Source organism: Delphinapterus leucas, chromosome 5 (assembly GCF_059928025.1).
Source record: "Delphinapterus leucas isolate spDelLeu-1000000601 "Yukka" chromosome 5, BTC_Dleu_Yukka2, whole genome shotgun sequence".
Taxonomy (NCBI): domain Eukaryota; kingdom Metazoa; phylum Chordata; class Mammalia; order Artiodactyla; family Monodontidae; genus Delphinapterus; species Delphinapterus leucas.
In genome coordinates this window covers 22,631,061-22,652,342 of record NC_143133.1, presented here as the reverse complement: position 1 = coordinate 22,652,342, position 21,282 = coordinate 22,631,061, and the positions used below count along the sequence as shown (strand labels likewise).

Below are 21,282 nucleotides of genomic sequence, written 5' to 3'. Positions count from 1 at the left end.
CGTGCCTGGGTCTGGGAAGATCCCACATGCCTCGGAGCGGCTAGGCCCGTGAGCCATGGCCACTGAGGCTGTGCTCTAGAGCCCACGAGCCACAACTACTGAGGCCCATGTGCCTACAGCCCGTGCTCCGCAACGGGAGAGGCAACTGCAGTGAGAAGCCCGTGCACCGCAACGAAGAGTAGCCCCCGCTCACCACAGCTAGAGAAAGCCCACGTGCAGCAACAAAGACCCAATGCAGCCAAAAATAAATAAATTTGTTTAAAAAAAAAGTCTACAAATAACAAATGCTGGAGAGGGTGTGGAGAAAAGGGAACCCTCCTACACTGTTGGTAGGAATGTAAGTTGGTACAGCTGCTCTGGAAAACATTGTGGAGGTTCCTCAGAAAACTAAAAATAGAATTACCGTATGATCCAGCAATCCCATTCCTGGGCATATATCCAGAGAAAACTATCATTCAAAAAGATACACGCAGCCGTTCATAGCAGCACTATTCACGATAGCCAAGACATGGAAACAACCTAAATGTCCATTGACAGATGAATGGATAAAGAAGATATGGTATATACATATATTGGAATATTGCTCAGCCATAAAAAATGAAATAATGCCATTTGCAGAAACATGGATGTAACCAGAGATTATCATACTAAGTGAAGTAAGTCAGAAAGAAAAAGACAAATACCATATTATACCACTTATATGTGGAATGAACCTATCAATGAAACAGAAACAGAATCACGGACATAGAGAATAGACTGGTGGTTGCCAAGGGGAAGTGGGGAGGGCAGAGGATGGACTAGGGGTTTGGGGTTAGTAAATGCAAACTGTCACATAGAATGGATGGACAAGAAGGTCCTACTGTATAGCACAGAGAACTATAGTCAATGTCCTGGGATAAACCATAATGGAAAAGAATATAAAAAAGAATGTATGGGCTTCCCTAGTGGCGCAGTGGTTGAGAGTCTGCCTGCCAATGCAGGGGACACGGGTTCATGCCCCAGTCCGGGAAGATCCCACATGCTGCGGAGCGGCTGGGCCCGTGAGCCATGGCCGCTGAGCCTGCACGTCCAGAGCCTGTGCTCCGCAACGGGAGAGGCCACAACAGTGAGAGGCCCGCATACCACAAAAAAAAAAAAGAATGTATATGTAGGTATAAGTGAGTCACTTTGCTGTACAGCAGAAATTAACACAACATTGTAAATTAACTATACCTCAATTAAAAAATAAATTAAAATGTGATATATATCAGTACATCCAATGGAATACTATTCAGCAATAAAAAGGAATAAATTTTGAAACATGCTAAAAAATAAATAAAAATAATCCATCTCCAGATACATTGTCACTTTGCATAATAAATGTGTAATCATAGTGATATGCAAATTAAAGCTACATTGAGATACCATTAGAATGGCTATAATCCAAAAGACAATACCAAATGTTGGTAAGAATGTGGAGAAACTGGAAACCTCATATATTGCTGATGGTAATGTATAATATATGGCCACTTTAGAAAAGCAATTTTGCAGTTTCTTAAAAAATTAAACAGAAGTTTACAAATAATCCAATTCCACTCCTAGGAATCTACCCCAAAAGAAATGAAAACCTATGTCCACAAAGAATTGTTCACCACAGCATTATTCATAATAGCCAAAAGCTGCAATCAATCTGATAAATGGATTTAAGAAAATTTGGCATATCCACACAAGATGGAGAAGATCTTTCTCCATCTCATGTCAAGCTTCTTCACTTGGGCTCTGAATTGCTCACAAGGTCCTTCATCAACATCAATCCCTCACCTTCTCAGGCAACCTGAAAAATAATATGATCTCCCTTGTACCCTCCTCTCCTTTTTGTTTCCACTATGATACAGTTACACCACTGCTTGTGAACTTATACTTACAGAACTTACAGGTGTCTGGGCTAGGTGTCAGCTCCACAGACACACATTTTTCTCAATAAAGCCCAGCATGACAGCCCACTGCATGAGATGTAATCAATTAGCAGAGGTGAAAGAAAAACCTATTTTTCTTTTGACTTCTAATTTTAATATGTGTGAAGTTAGTGTTTCTTAAAGAAACATTGTCAGAAAGCTGCTCATTTTAACATAAGGCATGTGTATGTTGCAGACATGTATCTATAGTTAGGTATATTAGCAAAAAAAATAATAATAGCTAGTCTGGATTTTGATCAAACACTTAAAATGAGTCATAATTCAGTTATGGAAATTACCAATAACAAAATGTTAATGAAAAATGTTTTATCAATAGCAGACTTCCAGAAATGTTGTTGTGTTAGAGCTTCCCATCTTTCGTGTATAGATTATTTCAATCATCATCTCTATTTTTTAAATTTATTTATTTTATTGACATTAGTTGATTTATTAATGCTCTCCTTTCTTATACCTCTGACTATGAAACATTTATTCAGTTGCCTTACAGATGCAACCAAGAATATAAACAACATGGAGATAGATCATATTATGTCTTGATCCCACACACTTGCTTTAATAATGATCAGAAATGGGCTTTGCACAAGTAGGATGTGAGTAATCCTTTAGTGTCTCTAATATCCAAAGCAGGGCAGAGACAGAGATATAGGTTTGCCTTCTTTTCATAGGGCTATAGTTATAAAGTCTACAACATTAGCTACAGAAAGACTACTCTCCAATCACACATTCAATCACAATATAATTTTAAATCAGCTTTATTGATGTGTAATTTACATATAATAAAATCTACCCATTTTAATTGTACAGTTTGATGAATTTTGACAAACATGTACTGTTGTATACACCATCACAATCAAGATATAGAACATTTCCATTAATCCAAAGTTTCCACATGCTCTTTCCCCTCACCCCTGAGCCCTAGCAACCACTCTTCTACTTTCTTTCACTTAGCATAATGCTTTTGACATTCCTCCTTGTTGTTACATCTATCAGTAATTGGGGTTTTTTTTAATTGTTCAGTAGTACTCCATTTTATGGATATACCACAATTTGTTTATCCTTTCACCAGTTGATGGACATAGGGTTGCTTTCTCTTGGGGGCTGCTATGAATGAAGCTACCATGAACATTTGTGTACAGATCTTTGTGTGGACATATATTTTCATTTCTTTTGGATAAAGACCTAGAAATGGGATTAGTGGGCCATATAGTAATTACGTATTTAACTTTATAAGAAACTTTCCAAAGTGTCTGTAATATCCTAAATTTCTACCAAAAGGTGTAACAGTTCTAGCTGTTCCACATCTTTGCCAACACTTGGTATTGGTCTTTTTAAGTTAAGTCATTCTAGTATCTAGTGGTATTTCATTTGTGATTTTAATTTTCATTTTCTTAATGACTAATGATACTGAGCAAATTTGCATTTGTTTATTGGTCATTCATCTATGTTTTTGATAAAGTGTCTATTCCAGTCTTTTACTCAATTTTTATTGGTAATGTCATCTTTTTTTATTGAGTTCAGTTGTATATTCTGAATATAAGTCCTTTATTAGATTAACATTTTACAAATATTTTTGCCCAACATGTGGTTTCTCTTTTCATTTTCTTAAGTGTTTTAGAAAGCAAAAGTTTAAATTTTGATGTATTCAAAATTATCATTATTCTTTTATCATTCATCCTAAGAAGTCTTTGCCTAACCCAAAAATTTTCTATGTGTTTTTTCCTATGTTTACTTCCAGAATTCTTACAGTTTAGCTCTTAGCTCATTCATGAAATGAGATTTCATTTCAAGTTAATTTTCATATACAGTGTGAGGTCAGTGTTCATATTTTCCATATAGACATCCAATTTTTCCAGTTCAATTTATTTAAAAGATTGTCCTTTCCCATTGAACTACTGTGGCACCTACTTTTGAAAATCAGTTGACAGTAGATGTGTTGGTCTGTTTCTAGATTCTATTTTGTTCATTGACCCATTAGTGCCAATACTACACAGGCTTGATTACTGTGGCATTATAGTAAATCTTGAAACTAAATAGTATAAGATCTCCAACTTCGATCTTCTCTTTCAAATTGTTTTAGCTTGTCTAAAACAAATTATTAGCTTGTATCTCCATATACATTTTATAATCATTTTTTCAATTTCTACCAAAAAAAAGTCCATTGGAGTTTTGGACTCACATTGAATTATCTAGACAAATCTGGAGATGAGACTGATATTTTAAAAATATTTAGTCTTCTGACCTGTGAACATGGTATAGCTCTTTTTTGTTTATGTCTTCTGTAATTTCACTTAACAATTGTAGTTTTCATTGTACAGATCTTGCATACATTTTGTGCTAAATTTATCCCTAGGTATTTCATGTTTTTATGCTAATTTAAATGTTTTAATTTCAATTTCCAGTTGTTCATTGTTTACACTATAGTTTTAAGAAAAAGTTAGAAGCAGCATTCTGGGAAGTAGTATGAATTAAAGACAAAAGGAAAAGGTGGCCCTAAATGATAATTCTTTCTAATGAAGAAAAAATTATAGCAATAGAATCGCTGAATAACAAAAGCCATGTGAAAGAATCATCGTTGCTGACTGTTACTTTCACTTTTATATTCAAGCATAGGAAATTACTATTTATTCATAATGAATTATAAAACAGAACATACCCAGAGACCAGTGAAGAGAAAAGGCCCTCTACCTAGGGTCAGGAGGCTTAGACTTGAGTTGTCACCTGCATATTGAAAAAGTATATAGTCCAAGATAAATAAACCTTGACAAGCACTTCCTTCTTTTTCATTTTTGTATTCAACTAACAGTTGGTGAGTGTTCACAAAGAGCCAAACACTGTGCTAAGTGCCATTAAATGGGACAAATGCTATACTCCATATCATTAAGGGGTTATAAGAAAAGCTCAAATGAGAAAGGGTTATATGAAATATTTTGGTAAACTAAAATATAAGTTTAATGTGCTACTATTACTTTTATTACAATTATGCCATGAAAATCTTTTTTATAGGTGTTATTACTTTAATACAGAGCTCATACCAAAATAAGGAAGTGTCTCTGGAAAAACATTAAATGGATTAGAGCTAGAGACTCCTGAAATTCATTACTCCATGACACACCAAAACCTCTTCTATTAACCTGTAACTGAATGGTACAAGTACTGTGTAAATCCGTAGATGTGAAGACTGACTTGTCGTTTTTAAAACCTGCAAAGGGAAAGAATGGGCTTGAAATTTATGTAACTTTTTCCTTCCAGATGAAGGAGGTAGGCTTATTAATTTCTATTAATAGGAGACCTCCTGCTGACAATTTTTCTATTAGAAATCTGGCAAACTCACAAATATGACAGATGGACTGAGAATTCAGAAGTATGCCAAAAGACTTTATGTAAAGTGATGCAGTCAAAAAATATGCCAGTTTCCTTGGTTATAGATTAATATCCGAATAATTAAAAATACTTGCTTGAAAAATACTTTTTTGTTCTTTGTATTTTTTTAGGTTTGATTCTCATAAAGGTTTCTGGTGTCAATTACTGGAAGAAGGTAAAACAAAATGCCTTGGAAAGAGCAAAGGAAGAAAATACCCTCCAATGGATCCTGAGGTAAGTATAGAGCTTAAAAGTACAAACTAAATAAGCAAAATGATACATAAAAATATATCTATTTTCTTAGAAAAGTGATTAAAATAAAAATTCACCCTTTATAAAAATTAAACGTGACATTTGGATTAGAATGCATTCAGGTTGCTTGTTTTGATTTTTCCAGTGATTATCTTACCTGTCATGCAAGAATAAAAGAAAACAATAGAATTTGCCATTTTGAATCAGAACGAAGAAGGCAACATCTCATTCCAAAAGGAATGATACATTCACAGAAATTTTAGCACTAAAAATGTTAACTGAAACCAAGGCAGGAAATATATCAGCTGGAAATTGAAAATAGGCCCAAAAGATTTTATTTTCACTAAGTCACTCTCTAGTAGTAACTGTGGCCTGCATAATAATATTAATTATTGGTATACTAAGTTTTGAACTGTTAATATGTTAATAAGATGAAAGAATGAATATATTTCCCAAATGTATAACATACTAGCAGATAATTTAGGCTCTGGAGAATGGAGACACCCAAACTTAGCAGTAGGTATGTAGCGCTTCGGGTTTATTCTGTTCCAAATGGTGACATAGTGATCACTTAAAGCTACAGTTTTCCCACTTTGTAGACGCTATATATTTACTTTAAAGCTTATTTCACATATATTAAAATTTATTAATATTATTTTGATTTCATAATCAGTCCAGTTAACATATAGTTTGGACATAAGAATGCAAGTAGATTGATTTTGTAAAAAAAAATTTTTTTACTCAAAAATGAAGACATTATTTGGCATTGTTTTCCCACAATGTTTAATATATTATGGCAACTAAGAATCCTGCAGTGGTTTGAGAATCCTAACATGGTATGAACTTGTCTGGATACTTTTTAATACTTGAAGACTTTAAGGACCTTTTTTCCAACCTGACAGAGACAGAGCTTCTATCAAGCTAAGCTCACTAAGCTCACAATTACATTCTATCTAAAAGGCATTGTGGAGGTTCTTGTTCTTTTGATAAACAAGTTGCATTCTCAGAACTCCAATTTTCTTTGGTGGGTTATTAAAATATACCTTCAGAGCACTATGAAAACAATCTTTACATATTAATAAATATTCAAGGGCAATTCCCATTGTATTTCAAGACAGTAATATAAAGTATCTCATTTTCATGTAAGTCAAAGCTATCTCTCTATATATTTATTAAAACTAAAACATTCAAGACACTGTAGAACATCTTTCTTAGTATTTTATTTCACTCCTATCAAACACATACTGAGACCTAATATTAAATTTGTGGTAGAGAAAGATAAGAAAAACATAACTTTTCAGGATATCATTATTTCCATATCTCCCAACAAGATTACTGCATAATCCATCCCTAAGATATTTTTTCTCAAACACCTCTGACACCAAATGTGTGAGTTTTCCATACCAAGCAATTCTCCAATTTTCTGCAGACACCAGCTAGGTATCCTGCAGTTTAATCCAATTCTGACACTAACTATTCAGGGTTAGTGTAGCCCCACAGATTAAGGGCTCAGCCCCACAGAACTGCCCCCTTCAGACTCCAGTAACAAGTAGTGGGTTCCCAGGTTACTCACACTTCTGTCCAACTTGGCTGCAAATCAGGGGTTCCCTCATCAGGTTTTATAATTTGCTATAATGACTCACACAACCCAGGGAAACACTTTACTTCCTATTGTTATAAACAAAGAGGTACTTAGGACAAGGTCCAGAAGGGTCCTGAGCACAGGAGCTTCTCTGTCCCTGTGGAGTCTGGGGTGTACCACCCTCCCAGCACATGGATGCATTTACCAACCCTGAGTTATGGAGGTTTCGTTGCACAAGCATGGTTGATTAAATAATTGTCTATTGGTGAATAACTCAATCCCCTGTCCCTCCTCCCTTCCCTGGAGGTCGGAGGTTGGAAAGTTCCAACCCTCTTAATTATATGTTTGGTTCCTCTTAGCAACCAGCCCCCATCTGAAGCTATCTAGGGGCCCATAAGAGTCAAGTCATAAGCAGAAACTCAGAAACTCAGATAAGGTTTAAAGGAACTTATTGTAAATAAGAAAAGCCACTCTTTACACTCCTGTCACTCAGGAAATTACAAGGGATTTAGGAGCTCTGTGCCAGGAACCAGAGTCAAAAACCAAATATATATTTCTTATTATATCACAATATCATATACATGCTGGATTTATTTGAGGGAGTAGAATAGCTGATTTTGTGCAAATAGTGCCCAGAGAGGAGGCAAGAGTAAAGGGTCCTTCCTGGACGTAATGGAAACACAAATGTGTACACAGATTAGAATAGGCAGTACTGTCACCACACTGCTTGCTTCTCCTTCTGCTACAGAAAAACACCAGAACCCTTCCTCACAAGTATCACCAAAACATCATAGGATGGAAATTAAGAATGCTGTTAGCCTACTTCCACTTTGACTTTGTTTATCAAAATATATTGTAGAAAGGGAATAAAAACTGACATTTTAAATGAACCACTAAGTCTATGACCTCTCCAAATCAAAAGCATTTAATAGATTCTTTAATAATAGGCCAATAAACAACCTGATATTGAATTTATTATACAATTCCTTCTTTTACCATATATTATGATTCCCTCTTAATTACACTAATTTCATGAGTTTGCATGAAGTAGACTACGTTGGCATACTTAACATATATCCTATCTGTGATTTATCATCTAAAATAGTCCCTTTCTGAATGATGGTCAGATAACAATGTATGTACAATAAATCCTGCATATCACTGAGTTCTGTCCTAGTAACTTTTGGCCTGAATATATTAGACTCTCAAGTAGGACATGTTGTACTTTACAAGTCTCATATCAGTTATCTTGCCATATGAGAGAGCAGAGCAACAAGAAGAAAGGGTACTTGATTATAGGGACCAACATACACAAATAATAGGGCACAGGACAAGGGTTTGGCTACAGAGGCAGCACTGATACAGGCAGCCAGGTTTGAAAATAATGCCAAAAAGACCAAAAAGTTGAGGTATAGTTGAGATAATCCTCAGTATCAGGAGGTACGATCCAAACTCCAAAGGGATGTGTGGTAGATATTGATCCCAGGAGGTTCAATTCTAAAATTAGTTAAGATGTTGGAGAATCCTTTGCCATATGGAAAATATCAGGGAGCAAAATGGCAGGAGCTGGGCAGCCCCGGGCTGCTGTTGTTCCAGGGCTTCTCTCATAAAGGGGAACAATGTAAAGTAAGACCTTAAGAGAAAACACAGTGGGGAAGTTTGGAAACTTAGCCTCTGCACAAAGGCCTAGGGCTCAGCCCTGGATTCCAGGTCTGGCTGGCAGCAAAGGAGGCACAAAATGATCAGGCCCCCAGATGGAGTATCTGGGAATATGATTTGTCTCCACCTCTCTCTGGCCTGGGTGTACCAGCTGGGCCTGTCAGTGGTTTTACAGCTAATGACCGTGGAAGACCAAAACCAGAAGTGAGACAAAGGTTTGGGTTCTCCCTTGATCACAGTGATGGTTAGAATATAGCACAAATGTCAGTCTGGTTCCAGTGATCATAATGACTACAAAAACCACTATGTTACATAGAAATTATCAGTATAAAACAAGATGATTTTCTATGGCCTTTAAAATGGGGTACCAGATATGACATTTTAAAAGACTAACACAAGGAATTAAATAAAAACTTTCTGAAGATTCAACGCAACTAAAAACCTCAGAATAGGGACTTCCCTGGTGGTCCAGTGGTTAAGACCCCATGGTGGGAAAACTAAGATCCCACATGCCACACCGTGCAGTCCAAAAAAAATAATAATAAAAAATAAAATAAAATAAAAACCTCGGAATAGTGTAAAGCAGGGAGGTACAGATACAGATTCAGAAATCCATCCTCCACAACATTCCCAACAATGGTCATTTACACTACATATAAACCCCACTAAACACCATCTTACAATACAGCACTTTCCATTTCTGACAATTTCAATTATTAAACTATTTTTCTTTATTGAAGGGAAATCTACTTCCCTATAAGTCAGGATAGTTTACAAGGCATTCCTTTCCTTCCTTGGGTCAAATAGTACAAATATACCAGGTTATAGGCTTACCTAGTTTACCTACTGTATTTTTAAGGTTTACCATAGTACTGTTTTAGCAGTGAATATTTTGTGTATGCCTTCAAAGAGCTCTTAAGAAAATATTACCTTCAAAATCTAAATGTAAATTAATGATGACAAAGGAGTATTTTATTTTATAGATTTACCAACCCAACTCTTATTCCAAAGCCAGGATGGTTTTAATAGAGCATAATATTAGACCCAATCAGTTATTACAGCTATAGTTCTAGCAATTCAATCTAGTTATTTGAACATTTAATTCTGCACAAATAAATCCCATGTTTAATATGAAAACCCTTTCCCTAGTGAAAACAGCATATGTGTTTGGAGTGTGTATTTTGAAGAACAGAGTTACTGTGTTTATATTGTGCTAAAGAAATAGCCCACATGCTTAATATCAGTTTTAAACCAGTATGGTTTACTTGACACAGATGTAAACATCGTCAAAGTATATGAAGTATACTTTAAAAAACAAAATTAAATGTCCTTTCATCTCCTCCTCCCATCTCAGAGCAGAGTGTTTTTATCCAGCTACTATCGGGACCACAACGTGGAACTCTCCAAGCTGCTGCACAGACTGGGGCAGCCCCTGCCGTCCTGGCTGAGACAGGAGCTGCAGAAAGTGAGATAGCACTGAGAGACATCTCGAGAATGCATCTCCGTGGAATGCTCACCTCTCCCAGAGCTTCCAGGGGCTACCAAAAGGCGGTTTATAAACATACCTCTTCAAATGAGAAAAAAAGAACAAAGGTCCTTCCATGTGCTGGCATGTGGAGGAGTAGAAACAAAACAAACAAACAAAAAATGTATCTGTTACAAGCCTTGAGGCCTATGGCCTTTCTCTTAACATTGGAGCCTGTGGGGTCATTGGAGACTACAGTGCACTCATGTGGAAATCAATAGCAACCAATATAAATATCAAACACAAATGCAGAACTGTCCCATTTTGTAGTAATAGTTACACTTTTATATATCAACCAAGATTGGGTCTCTGTAGATTTTTAGGCTGCTGTTTGCCTGTGCAATGTTTTCTTATTCTTCGATTCTATAAAGTGTCCTACAAAACAAGAAGCAAACATCACAATGTAGCATAAGATGCTAAAGGCCTAACATCCATGAAAAATGCTTGCCAAAATGTAAATCCACTGAAATATTTAGAATTATAAATTACAGCTTGTGCTAGATCAAAGAGCGGAAAAGTTATATATGAGTTTATCTGCATCCAAAAAACAAAAAAAGTGCTATAGCAGAAAAAAAAAGTGAGTTTTCATCCACATAGTCTAGTACCTTTATGTAAAAGTTACTAACTTCTCTATCATAATTGTTATTCTGAAAGATACACTGTAAAGCCATTGGATTGGAAATAGAAACACACTAAGTATACCAAAACAGTAAGAAGTAATGGAAAGTGTACTGACTAAATCCTCCAAAAGGGAGAAATTGTAGGGTTCGGAAGATATCTGATTGACAACCTTTGTCCCTTTTCTGTGAGCTGCAGATCAATTCCAGTAGTCCTCACTGGTTCTACAAAAACGCTTGCATAGTATCTGATGTATGTGTCATCTCCAGAAACAGACTGACTTTTCAATGTAAATAACTTTTTTTTAATGTTCCCAATAACAAAACCTATTAAATGAAAACTAAGGACAGTTTCTTTAGATGATATGTTAGGTTATTTACATTTAAATTATAGAAAAACTACATCGTTTCAGATAATTCAAAATGAAATTGTGTAATGTAGAGATTTATGACAAAAAACAAACATATGATTTTTGCAATGATACAAGGCAGAAAAAGATAAGCAAAGCCCAGTCCCATTTTTTAAGAACATTTCATACATCACTCTCATGGAAGACAATAGAACACAGTTAAATTTTTGAGTTATCTACTAAATTAAATGGAGGAAGTACAAAGATGAGCCAGGCATGGTTTTAAAATATATTTACGCTTAAATTTTTAAAGATTATATGATTAATGAAGTATTCAAAAAAAGAAAAGAATGTCATACTTATTTTCCTGTGCTTATATTTACTTAGTTTTTAAATGTACTGTGCACATAAAAAATTTAAGTAGTAAATAAATTCCCTGCTATGATTACATAAGCCTTTATGAAATGTTATCAAAAGTATGATTAGGAAAAAAAAAGATATGCCCAAATATTTTCATTGCCATTATAACGTGTGAAACTAAACTCTATCAATTATGCACTAATTAGAAAACAAATTTTGAGATACTTGCACTAACTATAAATTTTTTAAATTGCATTTTAATTATTTATTTAATTTTGTTTTATATACCCAAATGATATATTAATTTTAAAACAAAAGCTATTAGCAGAAAGAATTAGACAAAGAACCAGGTTTTAAGATCCCTGACAGTAAAAGCAAAATCAAAGTCATTTGGACAAACATGGTAAAGTCAGTCTTCATGCTTACTGCTACCATTTTTGAAGCAGCACATGCCCAGCATCCTAGGAAAATAAATTCAGCCTTTAATCTCCACTAATTTCAGAAAACTAGCTTAAGAGGGTCATACACAGTGAGAATACGCCCCAGTAGTTACATATGGTATTATGTTTTCATTTCAACAGCAACAGTTCTACTGATTTAAAAAAAAAAAAGAAAAAGAATGCATTTATGTTTCAAGGATGAGGTGCGCATTTAAACTTCTAAACAAAGCTGCTATTGGCATAATTTTGCCTGGGTAAACTGAATCAACTGAATAGCTCACCCTTTAAGAAATGTTAAAAACCCAATGGATGCTTGTGTACCGGAAGGAGAAAAAAGAAGAGATCATACCAAAATTTACTCATTCATAGTACAGATATTATGCTACCTAGAGCAGCAAACCTTTGCAAGGAATTGTGACCACTCAGTGTATCTGGGAGGCAACTCAAATTCTAGAGGACACATAATTTCTGCATTGTATACTCCAGCTGGTTGTTATGCTCTTCTGGAAGGAACATAAATACATATGGGAAAAGATTGAGAGATAATGTGATTTTAAACTAGCTTTGTATAGAATTCCTTTTTCATTGCTTAAAATATGAAACTTCCTCAGGAAGAGATGAAATGGTTATTTCAATGTTTATAGCTATAATATTCTTGTCATTCACATTGAATGAAAATTAATGGAAATGTTTTTTTCTCTGAGTTTTTTAAAATAAAAAACCTGGATATAATTCTGATAGTAGCATGGTACCTCATATGTTCAACAATAAACTGTGATAAGAAAATGAAGAGTTTGGGCCTAGTAATTTTAGGTAATAAGTAGGCATTTCTTCGATTGTTTGTGTTTGCCTGTGACAGAGTGGGAGGTGGTCACAGAACATAGGTACCACTAATACAGTTCAAAATGGAGAGATACATGGAAAACTTCCCAGGAGGAAAAAAGTTTATTTTTAACAATATAACCTTTAACAGATCTTCTAATCAATGTTAGTCATTTTTTTTTTTAGTTCTAATAGATATAAAACAGTTCCTAGCGTCGCTCATGAAACCAGAGAATAGGAGAAGCACACAGCTGTTACTTAACAGACTTGAGAACCTGAATAATTATAGCATTTCTTACTCCCAGTGCTCAGCTCTGCTCCCGACAAACTGGCGCCTTTCTTCAGAGCTTTAAAAGGCGTTAGCTAGGCTCTCTTTTATTAAAAATCTAGCAAAAACAAACTAACTGCAAAAAAGGGGGTCGGGAGAGTTAGACATTTATCTACATTCTCCACAAAACTTTCTTTTTCTCTAACCCAGTCCCTTTCTTTTCTAAACATCAGGTTTTCTCATATTGCAACCCAACCACACTGTCAACATGCACCAGTTGATTCCTCATAGGATTATCTCCCAGACACACAGTTCCCCAGTCCAGAGTACATCTGACTCCCAATTTTCTAGGTATGCCATCCTATGTTCTATCTACTCCAGGACCAACTGGTGAGTGGCTAATAAACCAACCCCATTGATGTTAGCGGCTTATAATGACTTAATAATATTTTACTTTCCAGAGATATCAGCACTGCATTTCCAGGAGATATGTTTTAGGCTAAAGGCTCACTAACGGGGAGGCACTGAACAGTTCAAATATTTTAAAATGAAGGGATTTCTCTCTTTTAGAATCATACTCTATGGCTGAGTTCTGTTCTGCCAAAGCGGACTCTGCTTGGTTACCACCTACAGCATAGCTGCTGCCTTCTTCCTGCCCACCCTACCCCATACACACACACCCATCCCCAAAGAGATAGCAGTCATGGAAACAGCAATGATTACTTGTGGTGGATAATACTTAAGAAAGTATTTGTGTTGGCTTGAAATGTTTACCTTCTCTTCACTTACTTTACCCAAAAGCAAACTAAATTTTATAAGGTCACGCCGTGAATTTTAGCTTTGAGTATAAAATCTAAAGACACAGTGTGACATTGATTCCATTCCCAAGAAAATCTAGAATCTACTTTGAGGAAGCCTCTCACCTGTGGCCAAGGGTACCTAAGAGAATTTGAGGACTACTTTTCCCCATCCATTGCTACTACTAGTTCTTGCTGTTTTTGTCCTCAATTTGTTGTCTATATGGTTCTTGATATATCCAGTGCTCTTAACAAAAGTCACAAACATTTATTCACTTATTTATTAGTATGTGAAATTTATTTCTTACTCTGCCCTTCTACCTTCTTCCATTAATCCTGTAACTATCTTAATCTTTGAGTTTCTACCATTTTTCAGTCTATTCCCAAAAGTTATATACACAAAGATTAATAAATCACTGAAATTGGAACCTGCTAGATTTTCGCCATCTCTCTTTTTAGAGAAAGAAGAATCATGAATAGTGTCAATACGTGTTTAAGAAAGACATTCACTTGCCAGATTCAGGTCAGATATTTTACTTGCCTCGCATTCCCTTTCACGGAAGTCAAAGCAAATTTCACAAATTAAATACAGCATAAAGTCTCCAAGATATTGTTAGGAAGAATGTATTTACCCACATTTTACCATACAAAAAACTGAAACTGAATAAAATGTGAAACATTTCCAAAGCACACAGGATCTATGACAAATCTTACATAAAACTATCTATATCAAGCTGTTTCTTGGTTATGAGGGAATAAATTAAGTGCAGGAAATGCCTGCTGTCTGCATTTCTGATGCCAAAATGCTCTATTTCAAATCAATAACTGAAATGGGAAGCAGATCTTCCTCTTAAATATTATGCATAATTTATAGAGTTGGACCAGAGAAGATTGGCCTTCTTTTCTCAATTTGGTAAATACTATTCTGAATCTGAATTTTTTCAGTTTCAACCACTTTAAACAGAAATGCAAGCTCAAAATGCTATATACTCTTAGGGCTGTGCTGTATCTTTTCAGAACTTAATTTACATCTTTCAAAGCAAACAAAGCTTTTAAAAGCCCACAAAACATATGCCATCAAAAAATAGGGTTTGCTTCACATACAGATGAATAAATTGACAAACTTATAAGAAGTTAAAGATTCTAATTTTAAAAACAATAAAAAGCTATGAAAATGTAATACTGGGACTTCCCTGGTGGCACCGTGGTTAAGAATCCACCTGCCAATGCAGGGGACACGGGTTCAATCCCTGGTCTGGGAAGATCCCACATGCCACAGAGCAACTAAGCCCTAGTGCACCACAACTACTGAGCCTGCACTCTGGAGCCCGCGAGCCACAACTACTGAAGCCCGTGCACCTAGAGCCCGTGCTCCGCAACAAGAGAAGCCACCGCAATGAGAAGCCCACGCACTGCAACGAAGAGTAGCCTCTGCTCGCCACAACTAGAGAAAGCCCGCACACAGCAACAAAGACCCAACACAGCCAAAACTACATAAATAAATATTTTTTAATGTAATACTGACAAATTCTCATTCCCACCTATGATCAACTTGATAAAACCATATTGTTTCTATGTCCAGCTAATTACAAAGATGTCCTAAGTACAACTGGAATAGTAAACAGGATAGATTAGACCAATATAGATATTGGTCCAATCTCTGTTCTTAACCAAAATGACACTGGGTAAGTCACTTTTCCTTTGGGGGCCTCAATTTCCTCATCCATCAATGGAAGAAGTCAAATGTGATCATCCCAGCTCTTCCCCTTGTTTATTTTATCATCAGTTATTGTAACATGTGACTCTCCCTGTCTCTCACACATTCTGCCACAGGGCAGGACCTGTGAATTATCTTGGTGGTAAAGCTGGAAGCAGAAAGGTGGCCTAAGTAGTTCAACCCCTTCTCCCTCACTTCTTTGGAGAACACCCTGGTCTGCTTTTGACCTGTGGTAAGTTCAGCAGAAATCTATGTTTAAATACATTATTTAAAGCTACAAACATAACCAAAAGAACTAGAAACAGACATAAAAATATGCACTAAAAAATTAGGAAGATGAGCAAGAGTGTAAATGAGGAACAAGGGTCTAAATGAGCCAAACGTCTCATCCTTCATGTGGGAACCAACAGACGCTGCTTAAAGTTCACAAACCAAGAAATTAAGGTAAACGATAGTTGGAAATATGGAGTTAATCAATGCAACTTGGAGAGAAATGGTAAAAGGGAGCTAATTACCTTTGACAAATGGGGCTAGGGTGCAGCACCAGGGAGAAATATTTGAAGTTTTATTTCCAAGTGCATGCACTACTTTTATGACAACAACAGCAACAACTATCATTTAAAAAAAAGAGTCTAAATATTTAGGGCCAACAGTATCCAATCTGGTGGGAAGATCACAGAGGCAAGAGAGCTAAGCAGCAGCTGACTTTGGCATCAGATGTTGGATGTTACCCTGGAGATTAACTAGTAAGTAAGACCTCGGTGGTGATGCAGAGCCTTACTTAGTGCTGTAGAGCAATGGCTCTAAAAGTATAGCATGTGGACCCCTGGCAGACCCAAGTCCTCTTCAGGGAATCTGCAAGGTCAAAACTATTTTCATAATATACCAATTTATCATATTCCTTTGTCACTGTGTTGATATTTTCACTGATTTTGCAACAGTAATAATGGGTAAAAGTGCTGGTGCTTTAAAATAAATCAAGGCAGTAACATCAACCTGTACTCATAGTCATTATATTCTCCACCATCACACGATCATTTACAAAGTCAGCTTCACTTAAGAATAAACTTGACAAAGCAGTAACAATTATTAATACCATTCAATTTCATCCCTTCAGTACCTGTCTTTTTTTTTTTTAACGTCTTTATTGGAGTATAATTGCTTTACAATGGTGGGTTAGTTTCTGCTTTATAACAAAGTGAATCAGTTATACATATACATATGTTCCCATATCTCTTCCCTCTTGCATCTCCCTCCCTCCCACCCTCCCTATCCCACCCCTCTAGGTGGTCACAAAGCACCGAGCTGATCTCCCTGTGCTATGCAGCTGCTTCCCACTAGCTATCTATTTTACGTTTGGTAGTGTATATATGTCCATGCCACTCTCTCACTTTGTCACAGCTTACCCTTCCCCCTCCCCATATCCTCAAGTCCATTCTCTAGTAGGTCTGTGTCTTTATTCCCATCTTGCCCCTCAGTTCTTCATGACCTTTTTTTTTTTTTCTTAGATTCCATATATATGTGTTAGCCACTATGGAGAACAGTATGGAGGTTCCTTAAAAAACTAAAAATAGAATTACCATACGACCCAGCAATCCCACTACTGGGCATATACCCTGAGTAAACCACAATTCAAAAAGAGTCATGTACCACAATGTTCATTGCAGCTCTATTTACAATAGCCAGGAGATGGAAACAACCTAAGTGTCTATCAACAGATGAATGGATAAAGAAGATGTGGTACATATATACAATGGAATATTAGCCATAAAAAGAAGCGAAATTGAGTTATTTGTAGTGAGGTGGAAGGACCTAGAGTCTGTCATACAGAGTGAAGTAAGTCAGAAAGAGAAAAATACCGTATGCTAACACATACATATGGAATCTAAGTACCTGTCTTTTTAATGTTCTCTGTTTCAAAGTGTGAAGCATGCCTACAGCACCTCCGCTTCTTACTGAAGTACATAGCTATCTCAAGGAAAAGCACCTGAGCAATCGTTTGAGTTGCAAATTGAACTAGCTACTTTATTTTTTTCTTCAATTTATTTAATCTGAAAAGAACTAGATACTTTATTCACAGAACATCATTTTGACTTAAAAGAATGACTGACAGGGAACTATGGTTATTCAGACTTGAGTAATTGGCAGACATTTGTTTGAAAAAGAACAAAGTGAGCCTGTCACTTCAAGAAAAACAACTGACAGTATTTACTGCCAATAAGATTTGAGCTTTCAAGTGAAAATTAGAATCGTGTAGAACCTGTGTCTACTACTAGGAGCTTAACAACAGGATATTATTTAAATGCTTTCTTTGATGAGACTGATGGTGATATTAACGAATATAATTTTTTAATATTATATATTGAAATGTACAAATGTTTGGAATATCTGCACAACTCAGTAAAACAGTATTTTCCAAATGATCCATGCATGAGGTTACAAAATCATTATACATAGTGCAACCATTATAATGGTAAAAGACCCATTCTTAGGGCAAGATAAACTAATAGTTTTTAATGTAGCAGAGTATGAAAAGCTCATTGATTTGGTTTCAGATTCCACATTACAAATGACCTTTAAAAAATACCACTTGTCAAGTTTTCTCATAGTATCAAAGAAAAATATCCACAATTACCTGAAAGGCTATAAATACACACTTCCCTTTCCCAGATACATATTTGGGTGAGCTTCGATTTTCTTCACACACGTCAACCAAAACAACATATGAAAATAGATTAAATGCAAAAATAGATATCAGAATCTAGCTGTCTTCCATTAAGCCAAGCATTAAAGAGATTTGCAAAAATGTAACACAATGCCACTCTTTCACTAATTTTTTTTTTGTTTTGGAAAATAGGTTTTTTTTTAATTAAAACTATGATCTTATTATGGATTTGCTCTTGTTGCTTTTAAATTAATTAGTATTTTTTAGTTCCTCGATTTGAATTTCTAGTACAGTAAATTTTTTATTAATTTATTTTTATTGGAGTATAGTTGCTCTACAATGTTGTATTAGCTTCTACTGCACAGCAAAATGAATCTAGTACAGTAAATATTGATAGATATAACACTTACAAACAAAAGCCATGGGGTCCTCAATAATTTTTTAAAAGATAGAAGGGATCCAGAGACCAAAAAGTGTGAAAACCACTGGCATAGGAGTTGAAAGTAATTTAAGTACCAAAAGCCAAAACTTACACCATAAACGATAGACGAGAAAGAAAATAGGTGGAAAACCAGACTACACCTCCTATCGCCTTCCCACTCCACTCCCAGACTGGAAGTTGCCTATCTGAAGATGAAGGAATACTGGAAAGGGAGAAGAGAGGTAAACATGGGTATGAGTTTCTTCTCTCCCTGCTCTATCTCCTTGCTGCCCAAGTGAGTCATAAAAATGACAGGATGAGAGATCTTCCTTAAGACTGAGGATCCAAGTGGAGAAAGCTGTGTCCTACTTTGCATCTAAAAGTTGGCCAAGCAGCAACCTCCTCTGTGTGCTCTGCCCACCAATGGTATGGGAGCAAAATAGTAACAACAGGACCAGGTGTTCCAGGCATATAATCTAAGATTGTACACGTTCCACAGGGGCACAGGAGAACATACAAAAATTCCCATTCTCCATGGAAGCTGAAAAACCCACTAAGAATAGGCCTGTTTAGATCCAAAGGGACTGGGCAGCTAGGACCAGGAGGATACCTGATAACTGCAGGGCATGGGAAGAGCCCAGACCATGGAAGCCAGAGGCCACTTACCAAAGACTGAACTTGATGAGATTCAACCAGTGCCAGCAGAAGACAGATGATGGCTGAGGCCAAGGTGTCACCCTCTTACCTCATGTCCAAGACAACCTTGGGAAGAAAGGAGAGAAGAATTCTGAAATTGACTGGGTTTTTTAAAAATAGAATTAAAAATTCCTAAAGTGATGAACCATATCTTAAATTGAGACAGTTACTGAAAACTAAAAAAAGCTACATTTCTGCACAGGTTCTGGATTATAGAATTTATACCCACTATATAAGCATTGTATCCCAGGTTCAATTAGCAACAATGGAGATACATGGAAAAAGAGCAAACAGTCAGGGTCAAGAGTACTGATAAACCACCCCAGTTAAGAAGAGCCAGGAGTGGGGAATTAGTTTTTCTGAGTCTCTCCCATGTAGACATGTGGTTAAACTTTTGTGTGATTCTCTCCTGTTAATCTGTCTCTTCTCAATTTAATTCTTAGACCAGCCAGAAGAACCTAGAAGGGTAGAGGGCAACTTCTTCCTACCTAACAGCTGGGATGAGAATGGGATGCAACATTACTGGCTGTACACTACTTGCCCCAAAGCTGTTGCAGTAAGAGATGCTGGGACACCTGACAGAAGCCAGCAGAAGCTGTGTGGCTGGCAGGGTCTTGGTGCTCTGGCCGGGTGTCAGGCCTGAGCCTCCAAGGTGGAAGAGCTGAGTTCAGGACATTGGACCACCAGAAACCTCCTGACCCCACATAATATCAATCAACAAGAGCTCTCCTAGAGATCTCTGTCTCAACACTAAGACCCAGCTCCACCAAACAGCCAGCAAGCTACAGTGCTGGATGCCCCATGCCAACCAACTAGCAAGACAGGAACACAGCCCCACCCATTAGCAGAGAGGTTGCCTAAAATCATAAGTTCACAGAAACCCCAAAACACACCACCGGACATGGCCCTGCCCACCAGAAAGACAAGATCAAGTCCCACCCACAAGAACACAGGCACCAGTCCCCTCCAACAGGAAGCCTACACAAGCCAATCAACCACGCTTTACCCACTGGGGGCAGAAACCAAAAACAATGGGAACTATGAACCTGTAGCCTGTGAAAAGGAGACCCCAAACACAGTAAGTTAAGCAAAATGAGAAGATAGAGAAACACACAGCAGATGAAGGAGCAAGGTAAAAACCCACCAGACAAAACAAATGAAGAGGAAATAGGCAGTCTACCTGAAAAAGAATTCACAATAATAACAGTAAAATTGATCCAAAATCTCAGGAATAGAATGAAGAAGATACAACAAACGTTTAACAAGAACCGAGAAGAACTAAAGAGTAAACAAACAATGATGAACAACACAATAAATGAAATTAAAAATTCTCTAGAAGGAATCAATAGCAGAATAACTGAGGCAGAAGAACAGATAAGTGACCTGGAAGATATAACAGTGGAAATAACTGCTGCAGAGCCGAATAAAGAAAAAAGAATGAAAAGAATTAAGGACAGTCTCAGAGACCACTGGGAAACATTAAATGCATCAACACACGATTTATAGGGGTCCCAGAAGAAGAAGAGGAAAACAAAGGGTCTGAGAAAATATTTGAAGAGATTATAGTTGAAAACTTCCCTAACATGGGAAAGGAAATAGTCAATCAAGTCCAGGAAGTGCAGAGAATCCCATACAGGATAAATCCAAGGAGAAACAGGCAGATACTTCAAACTATCAAAAGTTAAATACAAAGAAAAAATACTAAAGAAGCAAGGGAAAAGCAACAAATAACATACAAGGGAATCCCCGTAAGGTTAACATCTGATCTTTCAACAGAAACTCTGCAAGCCAGAGGG

The 21,282-nt window shown here is 36.4% G+C and overlaps 1 protein-coding gene across 1 annotated transcript in view; it reads left to right on the top strand.

Moving 5' to 3' along the window:
* The window catches only part of LOC111186065 (bifunctional heparan sulfate N-deacetylase/N-sulfotransferase 3), a 140,239-nt gene extending 127,368 nt beyond the window's left edge, over positions 1-12,871 (top strand). Inside the window, exons 12-13 of the mRNA XM_022596263.3 lie at positions 5,447-5,549; positions 10,163-12,871. Of these exons, the coding sequence (XP_022451971.1) occupies positions 5,447-5,549; positions 10,163-10,282 (223 nt within the window). The 3' untranslated portion in view covers positions 10,283-12,871. The remainder of the gene's footprint in view (positions 1-5,446; positions 5,550-10,162) is intronic.
* Positions 12,872-21,282: the final 8,411 nt, after the last annotated feature.